General features: G+C 43.1%; 1 protein-coding gene across 1 annotated transcript in view; it reads left to right on the top strand.

The window, feature by feature from the left end:
• The window catches only part of LOC146816676 (adhesion G protein-coupled receptor F5-like), a 956,016-nt gene extending 934,260 nt beyond the window's left edge, over positions 1 to 21,756 (top strand). Inside the window, exons 21-22 of the mRNA XM_085610571.1 lie at positions 2,412 to 2,493; positions 21,623 to 21,756. Of these exons, the coding sequence (XP_085466697.1) occupies positions 2,412 to 2,493; positions 21,623 to 21,717 (177 nt within the window). The 3' untranslated portion in view covers positions 21,718 to 21,756. The remainder of the gene's footprint in view (positions 1 to 2,411; positions 2,494 to 21,622) is intronic.
• The last annotated feature ends 234 nt before the right edge of the window (positions 21,757 to 21,990 follow it).

Genomic DNA, 21,990 nt, shown 5'->3' with positions numbered 1-21,990 from the left:
CTCCATATATTTATTTCATATCATTATAGGTATTTATGTATTGCACTGTATTACTATATAGTTTTGGCAATAGAATACTGCATATTAACAAGAGTGTTGGGAGACAATACACTATTGTAGACATTATTTAATATGCATATACTTTAATTACACATTGATGCATGTTTTACAGTTGCATTGCACACGTATTTACAATTCTAGGTAGAGAATAAACAATTTGTGCAGAATTGCAACTTTCAGTCAAGTGCTTCAGCTGCAATTAGAACCCATGACCATATGGTCTAACAACTCCAGCATCTCATCCTTTGCATACCCAATGCTAAAAACAGATCATCCACTAGACCATTTCTCTTCCCCGTCATGCCCGAAATACTCCAGAAAGCTATTCTGATAGAACACACAGAGTTGTATTTGAACTTTGAGTCAAGTGGAATGAAATATAATAACCTTGAATACATTATTAACTGAATAAACCTTTTCCATTAAACATGAGTTAATGTTGAAAAAGGTATGAGAATGGAAACATGTTTTCCCCAGGATTAAGGGGTTACATCAGTGGCTGAATTTGAGCTTTGATCACTGTAAAGAAGAAAATAAATAAATACAACTATTAAATAACATTGTGTAGATGTAGGTATACATTTTGGATAATCTTCAAAGTAAACGGATCTCTCAGTTCAGCTGAAAACCCCTCTGATGCCCTAAAACCCTTAAAGCTAAAGAAAACAAATTCAACTTCTGGATCAAGCTAGTAATACCTTTCAAGCTGAGACAATATAGATATTCTAAATAAGGTTTAGTACAGATGAAAAACATAGTCAGATAAACCAGTTTGGGGTAGTGGTAAGAAGAGCCTGACACTGCTGATGCAAAGGTACAGTATGGGGTATGGGTGGGTGGGGGAACTATTACCTTTAAACTAATTATTGTAAGAAAACACATACTGAAATATGTTTACAGTATATCTATATATAATTACATTGAGCATTCTTTAACTCTGGTGTATAACAATGATAAACCTTTATATTGCATTTTGAATGACCTCAGTTATTTAGACTCATTAACTCCGTTCCTTAGAGTGACTGACATCAAGGATACTGGTAACTCCATTGGGTGGGGGACGTTAATGGGAAATGACTGGTGGGATCCTTACTCCGTAGGGCCCACTAGCAAATTTCGAAATTTGGTGGATTCAGTATTTCTGTATCCAATTTCGCAGGTAATTCCTAATCTCCTCTCAGATTTCCTTTTAGAAATGTATCCTTGTTTCAGGAGTCCACTGTAAAACTGTGGATGTTATAATTCCGATGGCTGAAAATAGGAGTTACCAGTCTCATTGCAAATATTGGGTCTCTCATAATGCACACTTAGTAGAGGTATCTGAATCAGACAGAGGAAGAAATTATTACTACAATAGTGTTCTCCAGAAATCTAAATGAGTAATCATGGTTATTAGTTTTCTGTTCTCAATAAGAAAACCATAATCTTATTAGAAGAATGAAGAAAGGTGGTGGCCTAGATGAATGCAATGCTTCCCAAAACAATTGTTTTATGCAGTATTTAGTTTATTCACACAGATGAGCTCTTAAAAATGTCTCTGATTACAACATGAAAAAGATACCATAAAAATCATATTTCCTAACACTGGGAGATCAAATGGTCGAAGAGTGTAATTTTTTTTTTTTTTTTGTCGGTTTTATTCTCAAAGGGTCTTTTTCACAATAAATCTTATTCACAAAATAATGCATCTGTCTCCCATGTATCGACTTACTCTTAGATAAAGGAGAGATTTACAACATGTTCAAGTCCCTGATAAATGATCTTAGAATTGCCCTGGCATAAACCTTTTTGAACCTAATGCTATGAGCCCAGATCATCCTGGTCTCTGAAAACTCGTAGGCATTGGTTTAGGATTACTATGGGGCCAATTCACAGAATTTATCTAGGATAAAATCCTAAATATACTACTTTTGGTATTCACAGAAGTCATTTAGTAGTAGGAAAAGTTAGGACACTTAACGTTACTACTACTAAATGCTTTATGTGAATACTGAAAGTCGTAAAGTTAGGATTTTGCTCAGTTTAGTAGTAGTAAAGTTAGGAGTCCTAACTTTACTACTACTAAATGCCTTCTGTAAATACTAAAAGTAGTAGGTTTAGGTTTTTATCTCAGATTAGTTCTGTGAATCGGCCCCTGTGACTTTTCCCAAGTGATTGTAATTTTTCCTTGAGATGGCAAATCATTTGTCATCTTTAAACAAATATGTTTAAATATGTACTGTAAATTACCAAATCATTTTTAGAAGTATTTAATCTGCTATTTAACAAGCATCATTCTTATTTTTTCAATATTCTTCTGTTTAACATCTCAGTTCGTAAGAGTTGTAATACTTAGTGTTTTTATCTTACAGCCGTCCACCCTCAGTACTTCTCAGACACCACCAACCACCTCAAAATCAACTCCATCAAAACCAGCACGCTTTGGGAGACGAGGTATGTTCACAAAAATTGAGTGAAATTAGGCTGACTAGTACATTCCGGGTCATTACAGACACTGTTTCAAGTACTGCATTTTTCAGCTTCAAATCATTGTTTTCAGTTGTGTTAGTTTAATGGAAGCAAAGCAAGAATACAACTCACATATTGTATGAGGCTATAACACAAAAGTGCAGGTTTGTAAGCATTAGCACTTGGAGGGAGGTGATCACCCTAAATGAAGTTTGATCTTCTTTTACTATGCCTCATTAAACTGCCTTCTGCATGCAAAAATTCACATGTTCAGACATAATAAAGAGTGAAAAAAGATTTTCTTAGCTGCAACAGTAATCAGTATTATGTGTGTCTCCTCCCTTACACCCTGTTCCCACATCTATCCTCTTAACACCCACATCAATATTATCATGCATGAAACTGTACTTTATTATACATTTTATGCTGACTTACTCTCTGAGATGCTTCTGATCAATATAGAAATACCATTCTTATTATTGACTGCTACGACATTACAATTTACGCTCGGAAATGGCTTGCATTAGGAACGCACATAAATTTTGATCTCAAGAAGTTTTGATGCAAATCTTATGCAAAGGACGAGGAGTGGGAGTTGGAAAGCCGGTTCTCCTTGAGGTCAGTGCGTATTGCAAATTTGAAGGCATAGTCTTTTCAATATTTCGGAAATCTGTATCCATACAAAGATATGCAACTATGGACACAGACATTTATTATCATGGAGAAGAAAAGCGAAAAGTTGCTGATGGACAAGCAGCAACAGACTACTTAAGAAAATGCACACATGTTACATTTGTGAATGTACAGATGTTAATTTATTCGCCAAATGCATGGATGTTACTCAATGTGCATATGTTTGGAAATCAGTGACAATCCCAGCTTCCTGTGAGTATTCCTACAATTCCTGAAGAATTCCCCCAAAAAGTTGAAACATGCTCTGAATGTAGGAAAAACCAACCCAAGCAACTTTCAGAATTCTCTATAAATCGAGCCATTGGTAGGAACAGACGTGTTCCAAGAGTCTGAAATTTGCATCTATGGTGGTACTTAATCGTTTGGAGCAAATAGCTGCTTTTCTCTGACTTGTTAAAGAGCCCAGGAAATATGTGATTTATGTGAGTATTCTTTTTTTTTTTAATAACTTTATTCGATATGTGAAAATATCATAAAAGTATAAAACATTGTAAAACAATCATGTTAAAAAAAAAAATGAACCCAATACAACGACAGGTTCCCCATATGTACAGAATAAAATTTTGACATAATTAAAACAGCATAATTCATTACCCCCAGGAAAAAGAAAAAAAAAATTGGTGCTTCTCAAGAAGCCTCTGCCTTATCCTCCAGGCCCCCCCCAAAAACTTAGCAGTCCCACAGATAACACTGGGCACTGTCGTCTCATAAGTTAGGATGCGCAGAGCCACCAAGTACGACCTACAGCCCAAATTAGCGCATACGGGTTTCAGCCATCTAGATCTCAGTTGTTTGTAGGCCTGACAAGCAAACAGGAAGTGGCTGATAGATTCCGTGGGGGAGGCACAACCTGGGCAACCTTTAACGACCTCCATCCCACCTTTCCACCCTGTTTGGAACACGTGTAGTGGAAGTGTACCATACCTTAATTTAAGGTAAAGTGACCTATCGCTAGGGGATTCAATAAGGTCCAGAAACGCCTCCAAACTAGGAGCGGGTTTAGCACCTAAATTTCTTTCGGTAAGAATGCCTCTCTGAGACTTCAGAGTAGCAGCATTAACCCAGTCCCAGTAAAACAAAATTACGATGGGTTTGGAAGGTGGCTTCTGGTTCTCCCAGGACTCGCCCAAACCTAGCTCTAGCACCAGTTTTTTTAGATTGGATACCCACGGAATCTTATGGCATGCTCCGAGATGTAGTATATCATTCAAAGCTGTGGCATACTGGCTTAGGTCCGGAGACCTTCTAAGCCTTACCCAGTAGAGTAGGGGGCGCAGCCTTGCCACATCGTTTATAGGGTGTCTACCAAGGTCGCTGCGGAGAGGAACTAGTGGCGTAGACAGGGGGAGTGAGAGGATGTCTCTGAAGAACTTATTTTCAGATTTAATGAGATCTGATACATTTTCAAATCCCCATAGTTCCGCCCCCTAGAGAGGAGCTGATAGAGCCTTCCCCTGATAGACCTTGGTTGCTGCAGCTATTGGCCGGCTGTATGACAGCCTCTGATGTCTAGCTATAGCTCCTGCTGCTTGTTTATGGTTCAGGAGCATTTTAGATAGGTGAGGTGCCCAGTTTAACTTGTTATTAACCCTCACCCCAAGATAATCAAAGGCTGTCACAAGCTCCAGGTTGCAATTGTCCACCCTAATGTTGTTCCTGAATCTTTTAGAGGGGGACATGGCCATTAACTTAGTCTTAGATGTATTAATCTTAAGGCCCCTGGTAATGCAAAACTTGGTAAATCGAGACAGGAGTTTTTGGAGACCCATAGGGCTCTTAGAGATCAGCAGCGTGTCATCTGCAAAAAGCAGAGAGGGTGATCTTTCCCCGCTCAGGGTTGGAGCGTCGACCCCATCATCTCTCAAATAGTCTGCCACCCCATTTATGAAGAGAGAGAATAGGGTCGGCGCGAGAACGCAACCCTGGCGGACACCTCTCCTTACTGCTATTCTCTCTGTCATCTGGCCCTGGTGCCCCCACCTGACCCTTGCGAAATTGCCTTCGTGAAGCCGTTTAAGGAGGTCCAAATTTAGGGGGGGAATTCCCAGGTCAGCCAGAACTTGCCACAAATTTAGCCGGGGGACCAAATCGAAAGCTGTTTTGAGGTCGATGAATGCCAAATAGAGGCTTCCCTTTTCAATAATGACAGATTTCCAGTATATTGTGCAGAATCTGAAAACCTGGTCAATAGTTCCGACCCCTTGCCTGAATCCTGCCTGGAAGTGTGACAGGATGCCATCTTCATCGATCCATGCCTTAATCCTGGTCAAGAGGACCCTGCCAACCACTTTTTGAATCACGACAATTAGACTAATTGGTCTGTAGTTGGCAGGATCCTCTCTATCACCTTTTTAAAAAATGGCCACCACCTCTGCCCCCTTCCAGGAATCTCGTACTGGGTGCCCTGATACTATGTTGTTCAAGGATTGTAGAATAAACTCAGCCCAGAGTTCTCTGTCATGAAGAATTAAGTCTCCAGGTAGGCCGTCTGGTCCAGCTGCCTTACCCGGCGCTATCGTCTTTATGGCTGAATGAATCTCGCTGAGGCTGAACAGCCCCCCCCCCCCCAGAATAAACGAAAGGCTCGGGTGCTGGACCCAAAACCTCCGGAGGGGGATCTTCACCGGAGGAATATAGGCCAGAAAAATGGTCGAACCACTGATGCCCAGTTATATGATTTGGAATTGGGTCTGCCCCACCCCTTGTACTGATGTTAATAAGGTCCCAAAACCGAGTTGAGTCTTTCAATCGTGCTGCACACCTGAGGTCCTGCCAGTGGTCTTCTTCCCATAGTCGCTTAGCTTTTTTTATAGAGCTATAGTAAGATTTTCGAGCATAAGCAATAGATGACTGATCCCTTTGTTTTAAAGCCCTGGTTAGATCCTGTCTCCTTTCCCTGCAGTCGCTCGAAAACCACAGGTTTTCCATATTCGGTCGGGGTGGCTTGCGGTCCCCTTTGATATTGGATTCAAAAAACTTCCCTACCCTGGCAATAGTCTCAGAGTAAATCTCATTAAAACCCTTAGTTGGCAAGACGTTGGAGGCACTGGCCGGGGCAGCCTTCATTAAGCTTACGCTTTCTTTTACAATGTTTTTAATACTACCCAGGTCCAGCTCTCGTTATGCAACTGTAGACCATTTGAGCCGTCTATTACAGTTAGACGGGACAACCTCTCTAGACCAGAGTATCTGGGCACTGGTAGGCTCGATGGATATAGTTGGCAACTCGCGCTTGAATTGCATGGTTAGCGGGTTGTGGTCGCTCTCATGCCTAGAGATGACTTCCATGTCAATAAGATTCGGCCACAGCTCGACATCCAGCAAGATGTACAGAAAATAATGACAAGAACAGTAGTGTAGACCAAATTACAGTAATCCAAAAACGATTCTTTTTCTTTGTTTAATGTGATTCCGTTGCCCAGCCAACACGTGTTTCGTCCGGGTGTAAGACCCACGACTTCTTCAGGGCATAAGGCGCAACGTGAGTATTAAGTGAATCTCTCCGCCGGTTATAATTCCGTCCCGGCTGACCGGGAAAAGAAACCAATAAAGGTCACTAATAGGACTAGTAACACAAGGGTGAGTAGCCCGAGTGAGTCAGGACCTGCAAGACGAGTGCGTCAGGAAGTGTCAGTGGAGTCAAGTTCGTGAACCGATCTATGAAGGGGAATCAAGCTCCAAGTTTCCTGGAAAAGAATAATATCAAATTTATTGATAAAATCATTCCACACAGGATCGTCAAGTTTTCTTTTCAAACCGGCAATGTTCCATGATAAGAACTGAATAACTCTCGGGGAATGCAGAGTGGGTGAAGAAACAACTGGTGCTAAGGGCCCCCCATCTGGCACTCCCCCCCTGGGAACTACACCATAAATCGCAAAGTCGACTGATCCAGCCCCTATGGGGTCTGAGGGAAGGGCGGGAGTCGAACCTATTCCCTCTGTAGAGGGGCAATCAGGAGTTAATGAAGAGGAGATTGCATAGGGATTAATTAGTCAGTCCACCTGTCTAAGACCGGAATCCTCCTGTACACTAGATTGAGACCAGAGCGGGGAGCTGCGGATTTGAATAAGGGAGTGTGCGGGTGGTGATGTCCTAAATTCTAGCAGTATTACATCTTCAGCCAAGGCAAAATCAATAAGCTCAATCTCCACACAATCCAATAACGAATCCACCCTAGACAGCCGTCACACTCTCACTATGTCATCTCTGATGATTGATCTGCAGCCTCTAGTGTGCTTTAACCAATGAATAACTTTGTTATTCAGTGACTCACTATCTTCAAACCCCACTCGATTAATCGTTTTCGGGACATGCGTCATGAAAACAAGGGGCTTTACAGGGAGATGGTGAAGCCTGGAGCCACCAACCACAGAGCGAGGGAAAAGGCCATGCTCACCCCTTCTCAAGGGAGGGGTAGCATGAATACTAGGCCTAATTTAGGGGGGTGTATTCAGCAACCTAGTGGAGGCCAAGTTTCGTGTAGCCTCGACAGAGGACCTAAAGGCAGGAGCTAATTTATTTATACCCTCCCCTAATGCCCTGCCTTGGGGCAAACCTAAAGGGCCTTTTGACTGGGGATGGGTAGAGGGAACCGGGTCGCTCGACTTCAGGGTGGATATAAACCCCGAAGATGCTGGCGGGGCGGGGAGTACCTGAGGCATGCCTTGTCCTAAAGCAAGGGTATCCACCCTTCTGGTAAGTGCCGCAACCACCTCTTCCAACCTTTAACTCCTGTCCTGCAGTTCTACTAAGGAACAAGCTGAAGACCCGACAGGGCTGAGGGGAGTTAAAAGCGCCCTATCGGAAAGTGGGCTGGAGTTGTCGGGGTTAGGATCTAATAAAGAGAACCTATTAGAACATAGAATAGGGTTAGGAGAGAGCTCATGATTATATAGGTCTGGTACAGGTACATGCTCAATTGCCATGTTCTGTTCTACAGTAACTAGGGGGTCATTAGTAGACTTTAATGGAACTGAGGCTAGACAATGCGTGATATTTTTGTGCTGGTGGTTAGAGAACATCAAAGGAATCATTTTCTTGGCTTTTTTTAAAGCGGGCTTAGCCGCTTTGCACCCCTCTTGGGTTGTGACATCAGTGATCCCGCTCCCTAACGACTCCTCGCATTCGTTGACAATTTCCTCTATTCGAGTCAAAACACAGTTCATGGCGGCATGTTTTTTTTTTTGCCTTTTTGTCTCTTTTACTGCAAGCCGCCAACCCACCCTCTGTGCATTTCCTCTTGCCCATAGCGATAGTCCCAGATGACAACACAAATGGCCAGAGGCAAGTGTCAATACAGTCAATACACCCACCAAAAAGATGGAGATAATCAAAAGATAAAATAATTAACACAATATGCGCAGCCAGGAATCCCCCAAAAGATTATAATAAGGTTAAAACGAATCTCAGTACCTTGTGTTTATCAACTGTGGCAGGAGTTAGAAGTTCCAGCCCTCAGGGGGATAGCCCTGCCTGGCCTCTACCGGCCCCTAACGGCCCGCCCTTTGCCCGGGCTTAGCCCGGCACCGCCCGCGCGCGTCCCGCGAGGCGGGAGGCACAAGGTGGTTTAACGAGGTCCGGTGCGGGAGGGAGGGGCCGCTGGTGGTGACGCTGCCCCTCGACCTCCTGGTGCCTGTAGTCCTCCAGGAATAGCCGCGGGTCAGTCTCCCCCTTCTGCCTCCAAATGTGCTGTGCTATGTGATTTATGTGAGTATTCAAATGTATAACAATTTTTATCGAGTACGTCACACTTTCACGTAATGTTGTGCTAGAATTAATTTGCACAGTTTATTTGTTTTGCATGTAGAAAAGGTGTTCCTCATAGAAAAATTATTTTCTCTACACCTTCACAATTTTTGAGGGTGTTTCTTCCTACTTTACCCTGAAACTCACACTTAAAACCCACTTAAAAGGACAGCATTCCACTACTGCAGAGTGCAGATCCTCTGAATAAGGGACAGGATTATCCCTCCATAAATGCTATTATCTGATGATTTTACACATACAACGTTGTTAATTAGTTAATACTGTACATCAGTTGCACAATAACTTCTTGTAAGTTGGCATGGCCTGAGGAACAGTAGAATTCATTTAACTGCTCCAACCTTGCCTAACCATCAGTATTGAAATCCTAAAAAAATGCACCAGGTTATTTCAGTGTGCACTTTGATCAGCATAGCCTCTCCGACAAATAGGAAATTCATCTAGCATTTGCTCAACAAACATACATAACTACCAGCAACCATACATTTAACAAACAATTATGCTAGGCCACAATACATTTTAGCATACACATTTTTGGTGAGGCCATGGGTAACCTAAAAACCCACCTCGAGGTCTATTTCTACGCTTTTTTAAGCTTTATAGTTCCATTCATCAATGTTTCACAGTGGCCACACCCTAAGGTACCAAATACATTCAGTATCCTTCAAAGCTCCAGAGAGCAATGATCCATAGCATAACAATTATACAAAAAAGCCCAAATAAAATAAATACAAATAAAGCATTTTGTTTTATCATACCACATTCACAACCAACACTAATTGTAGCTATGATCACAGAAACTGAACTCTGGGCTTAAAATCAGTGCACTGTTAAATGGCCTGGGCCCTACTATTAACACAAATATCTATCAGAGTTAGAAATAATTTTGGAATGCAAATCTACCATCTACCATCAACCATCCCCAGTAGGTATTCCTATTTATAAAGTCTTGCATGTGCAACTAGAGACAAGGAAACACCAAGAACATTTTATTAAAATGCCTTATAATAAATAAAGGATAAAACATTATTAATTCTGAAGAACATGAAAAAATGCTATAATTTTACAAGTGGATCTTTTGAGAGCCTGGAAGGGCCTGGATTTCATTACACTCTGGTTCAGCTGTTATTTTCAGAGATAGAATTAGACCAGAAAAGGCAAGACATTTCCCCAATCAGACAAAGTTTCCTAATTTCCAGATTGATGTTGATTTGTGGGTGTGATTTTACCAGCTTCATTCCCTCCATTATCTCAGTAGGTTCTGGCTCAAAGCAATTAATACAAACTCTCACTAGTGGAGTCTTATGGAGTAAATAATACAAGTGTAGCCTAGTTGGTGAAAGGGTATGCAGCTGTTTAGGCATTCTGGTCCTGTGTTGTCTAGGGCTTTATATGTGTGTATGAGAAGTTTGAATTGGCTGTGCATGTGAATGGGGAGCCAGTGAAGTTTCCTGAGGTGTGGTGTGATGTTGGTGTGGCTTGAGAAGTTGAGTATGAGTCTTGTGACTGCACTCCGGCATAGAGAGTGTTGCTGTAGTCCAGCCTGCTGGTGATGAGAACTTGTGTGACCGGCCATCCAGCTGGTGTTTTGAGGCAACCTTTTGAAGATCTTTTGCAGCATGCTTAGAATGTGGAAGCAGGAGTTGCACACTGTGTTGGCTTGAGCAGTCATGTTCAACTTGTTATCTAGGATGACCACCAGATTTCTTGCGTGGTCCAGGAGTGTGGATGTTGGGCTTGTCATCTAGGATGATCCCTAGATTTCTTTCATGGTCAGTGGGTGTGGAAGTTGGTCCTAGCTCCAAAATCCACCAGGTGGAATCCCATGGGGAGGTCTTTTGCAGAAGACCAGCACTTCCGTCTTATCAGTGTTGAGCTTCAGGCAGTTCGTTCGCATCAAGTCTGCTACCATGGTCATACTGTTGATGAAGTTGGTTCTGGTGGTGTTTGTCTTGTCCATCAGTGAGAGGATGAGTTGGGTGTCATTGGCGTAGGACTTGACAGTGATGTCTTGTTATCGGATGATGTTGGTTAGTGGTGTTATGTCTATGTTGAAAAGAGTGGGACACAGGGAAGGTCTTTGTTGGACACCGCAGTTTCTTGGTCTCTGATATGAAGGGTGACAGCCTGGCACTTTGGGTTCTTCCTGTGAGGAAGGAACAGCTCCATTTGAGAGAAAATCCTTGAATGCCAAGCTTGTGGAGACTTCTAATGAGAGTGTTGAAGGGAATGGAGAGGTAAGGCAGGATGAATACTGCTGTTTCTCCACAGTCTAGGATGTTTCTAATGTCATCAGCGGCAGCGATGAGTGATGTTTCAGTGCTGTGATTCTTTCTGAATCCTGATTGTGTGTTGTCTCGAAAATGGTGAAGTTCGAAGTGGGTTGTGAGTTGCTTGTTGATGGCCTTCTCAATCACTTTGGCTGCATAGGGGAGCAGGAAGATGGATTAGTAGGTGCTCAGTTGATTCAGGTCGGCTGTTGGCTTGTGGAGGGCGTTGGTTTCTGCAGGTTTCCATTCATGCATGAAAGTAGTGGTCATGATGGAGGTGTTGATGATGTAGGTCAGGGTGGTACTGATTGGTGTTGTTCACAGGTTCAAGATGTGGTGGTGTATGGGTCCATTGGGGCCCCTTATTGGATAATCCACATGGTTGATGCTCTGGCATTTCTGGTGAGGGTTGTACATTTGGGCAGTTTGGTGTCTTTGTTGGTGGTGGGTAGGTTAGCGATGAGTTCTCTGGGGTTGGGTTGGTGTGCAAAGGTGCTATAGATGTTTCTGTGGAAGAAGTTGGAGAGGTTGTCACAGTATTATCGGGAGGAAGCAATGTTGTCGGCAGTGGCTGAGTGCAAGGTGAAATCCTTGACAATCAAAAAGATCTCTATGCAGCTGTTGGAGCTCCCTTCGAGCGGTCCAATAGAGCTTTTCTCTTGGTGTCTCTAATGTGCTGGTGTAGCCTTGCAGGTAGTTCTGTGTGTAGTGACTGGCTCTCCATCTCCTTTCTAGATGTTTATAGTGTTTTTTGATGTCTTGGTGGTGTCAGCTGCCAGGCTTCCTGTAACCTTTCTCTGCCTCTTCACATTCTGAAAACTACAGCCCCCATAAGGCATTGCAATGGTAGTAGCCCTGTATGCTTTCCCAGACTACCTTGAAAACAAGTCAGCTGACGCCTCCAGAGTATAAAGCCAACCCACGCCCGTTACCAGGTGCTTGGCTTTCTTCAAGATCAGAACCACGCCCCTTTTTTGGATCGTCGAAGCTTCCGTTTGGATTCCCATTCCCTCTGAGAGCTCCCTCGTCTGATTGTTGACTCTTGAATCTCCATCTGATTATTAATCAACTCGTTCTGAGCTGGAAATAACTGTCTGCCTACTTGCGAGCATTTCAAAAGCCTCTCTGCTGCTGACACCGGAGTTTAGTCGGAAGACGGAACAGAGCGCCGCCGAGGGGAAAGGCGTCTTCATTTTTTCTTTACGCTTCAGTGCCGTAGAACCGAACGCACTTGAGCGCTCAATTGTTTTACGAGGTGCGGCTTCGTGCATAGCGGGGTGTGAGCCCTCTTTGCTCCGCGCTTACAGAATTTTTTTTTCCTTTGGTAGATACGTGCGATCTAGCGCGTGACAATTTATAGAAGCGCTGAAGCGCGCTTATTCATTTGTATTGTTTCCTACACGGTGCTTGTCGGACTCAGCGCTTCCACTACCTTGGAGACATTCAGAACTATGGCACAGTAGGCAATATCCATATGATTCGGCGGACTTTGGCTCAAAGACACCTCGCCTAACTTTCTTCGTTTGGAGACTATTGTTAATGTTTGGCAGTGATCAGTAACCTTCCTCTTCCAACCCTGGACTTACGTGCTCTCTCGCTACCAGCATTGCAAACTTGTACAACGTCCTTGCTTTTGGGTGGAATCCCTTCCTCTGACTCAATTGACTAAACCTCCTGCTGTTCATAACAAAGTTCTACGTCATCCTAGTCTACTGCCCTTGTTTTCGGTGAGTAGGGGAAAGCATATACATCCTGCCAAACGTTAGTCCAATAAGCTGCTCTCCTGTTCCTTGTCAGTGCCTGTATTTATGTCTCTGTTATTCCCTCTTTGCAGGTACACTTTTCCTTGAGCTCCCCGTGTCATCTGTTTACCTGGTGGTTCTTCATTTGGTCTCTCTACTCCTTAAGGGTATCTGGCTACCTTACGTGTACGTAGTGTAGGAGTGCTTATACCCTGTTGGAGTATTGGGACGTCCTCTTCGCTCCTGAGGATATTGGGTTAATTGGCAGCAAGACTTTTTCAATCAGATTCGACAGAAGCCTGACAGGTGGCCTGCTTGTTTGATCTACTATGCTTGTTAGGTTTTATAGGTACGAGGGAGTCCGTGCAGTTCTTGATCCATTTGTTGAAGATGTTGACATCCTTGTCAAGATTGTCTGTGGAGCTTGGCTGATCAGTGTTGAGGGTGCTGAGCAAATCTGCTTCTGTGGTTTACTGTGGCTTGGAGTCTTGAATCTGGTAGGGGTGTTGACTAGAGGTGTGTTGATTTGGAAGTGGCTAATAGAGTGGTCAGTCCATGTGAGCTGTGTAGTAGAGTTGTATTTGATGCTGCAGCTTGTGGTGAAAATGGAGACCATAGTGTGTTGGTTCTGTGACGAGCTAGGTGAATCCAATCCAGCACGACAAAGTCAGTGATAAGGTTTGTAAAGGTGGCTCAGGGTCTGGGTAGTGTCCCTTCCTGTCTAGCTGGATGATGGGAAATTCAGTGATGTCATTTCCTGTGCATGTGGATAATAGTAGATCCAGTGATGTCACTTCCAGTCGTGATGGGTGATAGGAAAATCCAAGTTCTCTACATCAGGAATTATTAAGAAAGGAAGCATTACATACAAATAATTGCTAGTGCAAGATTGCAATATATTCCTGTCAAATTGACCAACTTAACAATAGTAGCATAGTACCATATAAATATAGGGCAGTGCATGATATTCACAGACCTAGGCTCATGCTCCATTCTTTTTTTTTTTTTTTTTTTTCCCAAAAACTTTATTGACACAAAGGAGCAATACAGGAACAATCGCCCTTCGGGCGTACTGCAACGCAGGGGGAGGGGGGGAAGGCCCCGTGATGGTATTAGAGGTCACACTTACACAGCCGTTCAGCCGACATCCCGGAGGACCGGCGGCGTTCCCACCGTCAATGAATTAATATCACCCAAGCATAGTCTCGGCTACAGCCGGATCTGTGGCAGACTCCCCGCTCTACGATAGTGTGGCCGCGGTATTCGTAGGCACCCACGCGCCCACCACAACCCTCATCTCTGACGTAGCCCCTGAAAGCTCCAACCGTTACACTAACCCCTCCCTCCCACCCCACTCACCACACACGCACTGCCGAACCCCCGTGTCTCTGACATGCTCGCACGCTTCTGTCGTCCCGGCGCGCATAGACAAAGTGCCCACCCACAGTCGGACTACAATCATCCTGACAGCGCGTTCATCCCTAATCTAGTCCAGTCGGGAACCCGACCCAGTCAATCTAGGAACTCGGCTATCCGCACTCACCGCATGCAGCACTCTCTACCATTCTGTACAACTACGTGTCTCCTGGGTGCCCCTCCCCGGCTTCACGACCGAGGTCAGCATCTCCCCCCGCCATCACGCCCCCACTGGGTACTACATTCTGTGTCCCCCCCGACTATCCACCTCGGGGTCCCCTGGCTTCAACGACGCGCTATACAGCCCCCAAAAATTCTTGGGGCGGCTTTTAGGCGGAAGCAATTCGCTGTATATCTCTGCTTGCGTACTACAATACAACATGTCGCTGGCCCATCGCTTTTTGGTGGGCAGAGGTCCTCTCATCCAGCAAATCGCGCTCATGCTCCATTCTTATCACCACCTAAGCATCTTATGTTGTCAGTACATCATGATAGTCAAACAGCCCTCAGGTGCAACACACCCTTTTCCTTCACAGTGGCTTTTATCTGCCTTGTTTCTTCTCTTTTAACAATTCATCTGTGTTTAGAATGAAATCAATTTTATTGGCAGAACACATAGCATGAAAATACTGTGCATCATTGCCTACAACCCCTCGGGCCGGCTACATCAAAAAGAAAGGAATGGAATTTGTGGTGCATGAGACGTCTGTGTGGCTAAGTAACACAGTATGTCACCTACAATCCATCTTGGGACGGACGCATTTGGAAAAGAAAACATTAAACAGTTGTGGCTCTATGAGAAAGAAACTAGAGAAATGTCTATTGCACTACAAGTATACATGAGACAATGCAACAGGGACTCTCTATAGCCAACTTGAGGTGATGAAGTCTGCATTTTAAAAACAGAAAAAGGGAAAAACCATATAATCCCAATTTATAAACCCTGTACCCACCCCTCCCCCACCCCTCCTCTCTCAAAGCAAGCCAAAAATTACATTCAGACATACAGGCATAGCCCTATATGATAGTTACTAATTCCTTTGGAACCCAACAAGCCTTTCGGGAACCGCCAATGCTAGCCGCCCTCTCGGCTCTCAGGGATCAGCTTCAAAATCTGCAAATAGGCAGGGCATGACAATTCCCGAAACTCAGAGGATAGAATTGAGATAAAAGGGGCCCAGACCTTATCATATTCAGATTTGTCCCCCAGAGTGGCCATAGACAATCGCTCCATACCCAGGAGGGACCACAGTTGGTGCAACCATTGAGTGTGATCTGGGGTTCTGTCCGTCCTCCAACCCGCCAGTAAAACCTGGTGTGCAGCATTCAAAGCCAGGGTGATCTGCTAGCCTTTGATTGAATGCCAAGGGGAAGTTAATGCATTGGGCAGTCCTAGGATAGTGTAAGCGGGGAATCTTGGGATGGCAGAGTCAAGGGCCTTATCAATTTCATTGAGGATCTTGTCCCAGTATCTCGTGAGCTTTGGGCAGTTCCATTCATATGTGTTTACAGAGAGTACCCTCCACACCCTACATACAGAGGTACACCAGTGTGAGCCCTGACAGCGAATGTATGGAATATTTAGGAAGACTGGGTCCCATCCAGGATCAATGACTGTTTATAAACAATACTAGGGGAGCTTTGCAAAATCACTTGTTTCTCCGATGGAGACATACACTCTGTTGGAAACATTTCCTTCACTCATCTTGAAATGATATATGTGGATGTTGGCAAATTTGATGTCACCACTAAGTTTTCAAAAAATGTGTCTTCCCTCTTGTTAGTGATATTAAGACTCACAGGATACAGCATGGCATAAGACACACCAGCTTGTAGTAATCTCTTGTTAACTGCTGTGACAACTCATCTGGCCTCTTTCACTGCTATGGTAAAGTCTCTGTAAATTGTAGAATAACACATACTTCTTCTAACAGAGCTAACAGAGAAGATGTGTCCATTCCAAAAAGTTGAGAAATCATGAAATAAGGTTTGAAAAATTGGACTGGTTTATGGCTTCCGATTGCACGTATTTAACAAAGGTTTCCACATTCTCTGTATTGTTGTATTCCGATGATTCCTGTCATTCCAGCAAAAACGTGCCTTGAATTCCCGTTTATAAATTCTAAGATTTACTAAGGCCTTCTCACTGTTAATCTTTCCATCAGCATTTGCAATTTACATTTCGCCACATCTAATCATGTGGCTTGTTTGTCAAGGCTTTACTTCATTTGAGGATATCAGATGGTGAATTTTACCATCTATAGAATGAAGCCTGTTCTTCATATTGACAAGCAGTGACTTTATATTAGAAATGATCTCAAAATCCTCTTCTTCCAGCTATGTTTCATCAATAGTAATTCTGTTTCATGATTCATTTGGTTTAATAACATTCCTGCATTCAGCAAAACCTTTTTTGTGTGCATTGCTGCATCGGGGTAAATAGGGAAATGGATTCCATATGTTTTATTCCCAGACAATGGGTCTGAAATGCTGTCATTCTCCACTGACGTGTGTGAACAATGAGTTCCTTCACTGGCTTCTTGTGTCAAAAATAAGCACCCCTTTCGGTTTGTAGTAGGGCTCAGCTCAGTTTGCCTTGTTTTCACAGGTACAGCAGTGTTAAGTGAAGTACAGAGATTTCAATATAATATGTTCCAACCACCTCAAGAATGTACATTTTCATATTGCAACATTTCTCCATACTTCTATGGCCAGCCAAATGTGTTCTGTGACATACAAAGCCAGGAGAAGAGCTGACCCAGGAGTAAAACCCTCCATAGGGGCGCTCACCACCTGACTATTAGATATCTGGTAGAGAGGAACAATATAGTGAAGCTCCAAATGATATTTCCCTTGTCAGTTCATTACATTTTGTCATATAGTCAATTGCTTACAAACTGTTCACTCGCCATGAGCATATACACAAACCAGATAATTGCAACACACTGCTGTGTTATCTTCCTTTTGTGTATACAACAGAGCACCCAGCCCGCTCACTTGTGAGAGATGCTGATGGCTTCTTGGGCTTTTCCTAGGTTGCAACAGATCTTGATCAACACTTCCCCCTTCCACTCAGCATCACTGTCATAGCCCTTATCCCTAGTTTCAGAGAGCACAGGCCAGTGCAGCCTGCAGCAGGGGCCCGCGAATGAGCTGCAACCAGTGATAGCACAGGTTGTGTCAATGGCAGGTATCGGACTTCACCTTGAGACAGGATTAACAGGCACACCATATGTTATTATTGCATTCCTGAAATGATGGACATGTGCAACCTGCACACAGAGGCCTACCAGCACCGCCTATCACTGGTATAGCTGTTTGGCAGAGGGCCACAGTATCTTAGGAGGACCACAACACACGCTACAGATGCCAGGAGGTCCTCAACAGTCAATGATCAGGCCATTGTGCTGTTGGAGAACTCAGTGACAAAATCTGACAGCAGTATTGCAGGATTCATATATCAAGGGTAAGTTTTAAGGGGAGACAGGCAGCTGGTGCTCCAATTTAGAGATCCATCTTAGTGGATAACTCACCATCATCCCTCCCCCTTATTCACTGCATAAAAGAAGTCAAAGTAAGTCGCAGAACTGGTCCCAATGTTTTTCTATTCCGCTAGACAGGATAAAGAATTCTTCGAGTAGGCTTCAGGCCCATCTTCCAATGTACCTTGGCTCAGAAAGCAGCTCCACCATTCCTGACAATGATCAGGAGGCCGTATTCTGTTGCTTTGGTACAAGTGCTTTCAGGGATTTATTTAAGTAAAGGACACTTCAGCTCTCCTCATATTTCCTTTAGCATTTGAAGCAGGAAGTCAATTTTCATCTTGTTTCTTTGGGATTTTAGGGACAGTCCAAGGGTCTAGTATAGGTTTTTAGTGTGTTCAGGCTAGTGTCGCAGTGTTAGGTACTCCAGATCCAGTCCATATCTGTTGCTAATGTATCTTACTGATAGCACTAAGAGACCTAGCCTGACTAGTTAGGGAAATCTCACCGAATACACCCTGCCCAAACCATGACAGCAGAGGAGTTTCTCCTAAATCATGTCATGTCTCTGAGACTACATACTTCTCCTTGAACTGCAAAGAATGACCACATCTCCCTTAGGAACAACATTCCCAATGATACATGTGCTGCGACCACACTGCCTTAAAGGATCCCCTCTGAAAGAATGCATGGTTTGAGATTCACTTCAGATCTCCTTGGATCCAAGCAAGGGAGCATCTTCACCCACTTACTCCTTTTACTGTATAAAACGTCATTTTAAACCAGAAAAGGCAAACAGTTCCCTGCTAACTCATCACTAGCACTGACGGGCCTTTGCTTCCAGACATCTTTTTCAGGCCTCACCAGTTCAGAAATCACTGTATACTGGAACTATAAACGAAAGGCCTCCCACCTGCCTAAGTTGGACATAAGGTCTTATGAGATAGTTTTGACCATGCAGAGTAAAATGTTTCATTCTGTTCTTCTACATAACTCAAGCACACAAATGACAAATAGTGGTAATCCTGCGCATTGCTTTTTGTGTTCAGCCTGATGACACCCTCAAAGTGGTCTGGCAGATGCATTCGCCAAATTAATTTTCCAGCTATTGCCTAAAGTCCAACCTCCCCTTCAGCAACAAGGTCTCAGAAGGAGAAGTCACCTGAGAACAGAATTGGGTTTTATGACTCAGTGGATTATATAATACACTCACATCATCTGCAGAAATGTGACATCCAGTATGTCTAATGACTTCTCAAAACGAATAGGAACGTTACAATGCAAACTCTTACAACGCATGCCTTTACAACAGAGTTTTTACATTGCAACATCCATTACAACGCCTGATTTTGCAACACATGCCATCACAACGCATTTTTAGAAACTACACTTACAACGCATTCCATTACAACACATACCATTACAACGAATAATCCTTTTAGGGCAACATTAGTGTAAGTGTTGGATAGGTTAGCAGTAAAAATTACTATTCCCACTCCAGTGAGTGCAACAGTAGGGTAAGTGTTGGATAGTGTAGGGGTAAACATTGCTATTTCCACTCCAGAGAGTGCAACAGTAGGGTAAGTGTTGGATATTGTAGGGGTAATTTGTATTTGTATTAGGTGTATTTCCCATTACTTACCTTATAATGCGTTATAATGCGTTGTAATGGCATGCGCTGTAGTGACATGTGTTGTAATGGCTGCGTTGTAATGTAAATGTATATGTATTTATATAGCGCCGAATCACCCCTAGGGGTATCTCAGCGCTGTACTCATACCGCTGAAGGAACCCTTCCTGGCTTTCCGTGTGAAGTGTCCACTCCTGGGCACCCCCATGGTGAAGCCAGGCATCCCAGCGCTGTTGGGGCCGTTGGAGATTAAGCAAGCTATTGCCAAAAGTTGCAGCGTGGGATCCATGATTAGAATAGGCACTGAGGCGAGAATATCCGGTCCGAGGAATTTATAGCCCGAGACCCTGCTGCGGCAGGAATCGAACCCTGGTCCCGGACCAGTGCTCTGCATCGAGATCTGCCGCACTAACCATTGAGCCATACTTCTCCACATGGCATGCAATGTAAAGGATGTTGCGTTGTAATGACTGCGTTGTAAAGGTAGTGCGTTGTAATAACTGTATGGTAATGGTTGTTTCCCCCTCAAAACTACAGCCAGCACATCATAATTGGGGATTATTTCGCCTTGACTAATGGTAGGAGATGTGGTGTCTGACAAGGCTAATATGACCATCACCACTACTCTTCAGTGTCAATATGAGACCTCCGGTGAGACTGATGAAACATTATCAAACTCAGTTCCAAATATATGTGCATGTTATGCAACTACACGTAAAAAGTAGCCCAGGATATCACTACATGAACCATGAATGCCTGAGGCACAATTTCCTGTTGGAGATCGTGAGCTGCTTATGTCTCCGCTGATCCAAAACTGAGCTCATATTGATCGTTAGGAGCTCCAACAATGTTTCGCACTTTATTTGGCCTCTTGAAATAAAACTGGCCCAAGTGCCTTCTCAGAAAGTAAAGCATCTTTGTAAATGGCTTCTATCAAATGTATCCTTTTCTCACCAGATATATCCTACTTAAAGAATTTTAATATAGTCTAGGAAACAGAATAAAATCAAAGGAATAACAAAACCCCAAGACTCCAAATTCAGGCTCCATGTTAATGGCAAGAAGTCAGAGTTCATTATTCCAGCACTGAAGCAGCATCATTATACTCCAGTGGAGCTTATGTCAACAATCAAGGGGCATATCATCAAGGGCTTTATCTCCGCTTATCTGGCTTTAAATTTTGCCTGATATTTGCTCAAAGCAAGTTCTGCAGTAATTCATTGGGGCTGATTAAAACAATATAAGCTGTTCTATTGCAGGACCAAACAAGGCCAGTAAACTTAATTCATCGCCAGAAGTGTAGCTACCATTGGTGCAACAGGTACAGTGGCACTGGGGCCCAGATCCCTAAGTGACCCATTAAAACTTGATTTTTCTACCCAAACAGCTGTAAAACTGCAATTTTCCTTGCTTGCACCAGTGTTTATCCATCCCTGCAACTCTATTTTTTCTCCTATGCAACTATCTCTCTATTGTTTCTCATATGTGAATATCTCTCCCATCCATTTGCAGCAGGTGAAAGGGAGAACATTAAACGTTTGCTAGAATCTGATACCTTGGTGGCGCATGTTTCTCTTTACCATGCTGGGATAAAGAGTGCCTTTGGCATACTGAATATACCAGCAGTACTTGCTTTAAAAATTTGCTTTTCAATGTTCTTCATGTTACTCTGTTCAATAAAAAAATATTGTAGATCCTGACTTTAGGCAATCGAAATATAGAAGTGCAGGTACTCATTCTTTAAAGTACCTATTTGATCCTGGGAAGTGCTAGTTCACTCCCATTTAAATGTATTGCAGCAGTGCTGAAAAGTGTTGGTACTCTCTCCCTTTCAAACTAAAGAATGACTGAGTACTAGACAGCACCTCAAGCCACCCACTTGCATTGTAGATTTATCAGACCTGAGGTGGCAGCTATAAACACTTGCAGATTCATGCGTTAAGAGCTCATCATCTTTAAATATTCTTAAGTGCTTTGTATGTTTGGCAACTTATTTGTAATGGAAAACCTCTAAACTGACAACAAAGCGAATAACTCTGCTGTCAGAATGGTAGGTTGATAGCTCTTGCTCTTAAGTAACTACCTAAACTTTGTTTGTTTTTTACTCTTTTCTAGGAGCCTATAATATTTCTTCTGACTTCCAGTCCTCTTCAAATGAAGATTCATCACATTATTATTCAACATTGCAGTGGAAAGAAGATGTGCATTGATATTTCTAATGAATGATGAAGAAGAGTCCTCAAATAACTCCCGTACTGGACTACACAGCCCTGTACTAACTTGATTAGGTTGAAATTATGAATATATATATATGAATTCCTATATAGATGAAATATATAGGAATTGTCAGATGGGACATTAGTCTCAAGTATTCCATGAAAAAAAAGTTTATTGTGCACATGCCAAGGGAAGTTTTTATGAACTGAATCATTTGGAGGAAAATTGTCTCTCCCCCCAATTTAAGGGTTCATGGTCTTCTCAAA

The sequence above is a fragment of the Triturus cristatus genome, chromosome 6 (genome assembly GCF_964204655.1).
Source record: "Triturus cristatus chromosome 6, aTriCri1.1, whole genome shotgun sequence".
Taxonomy (NCBI): Eukaryota; Metazoa; Chordata; class Amphibia; order Caudata; family Salamandridae; genus Triturus; species Triturus cristatus.
Note: the sequence above shows the minus strand (reverse complement) of the source record. Positions and strands in the feature narration are given on the sequence as shown.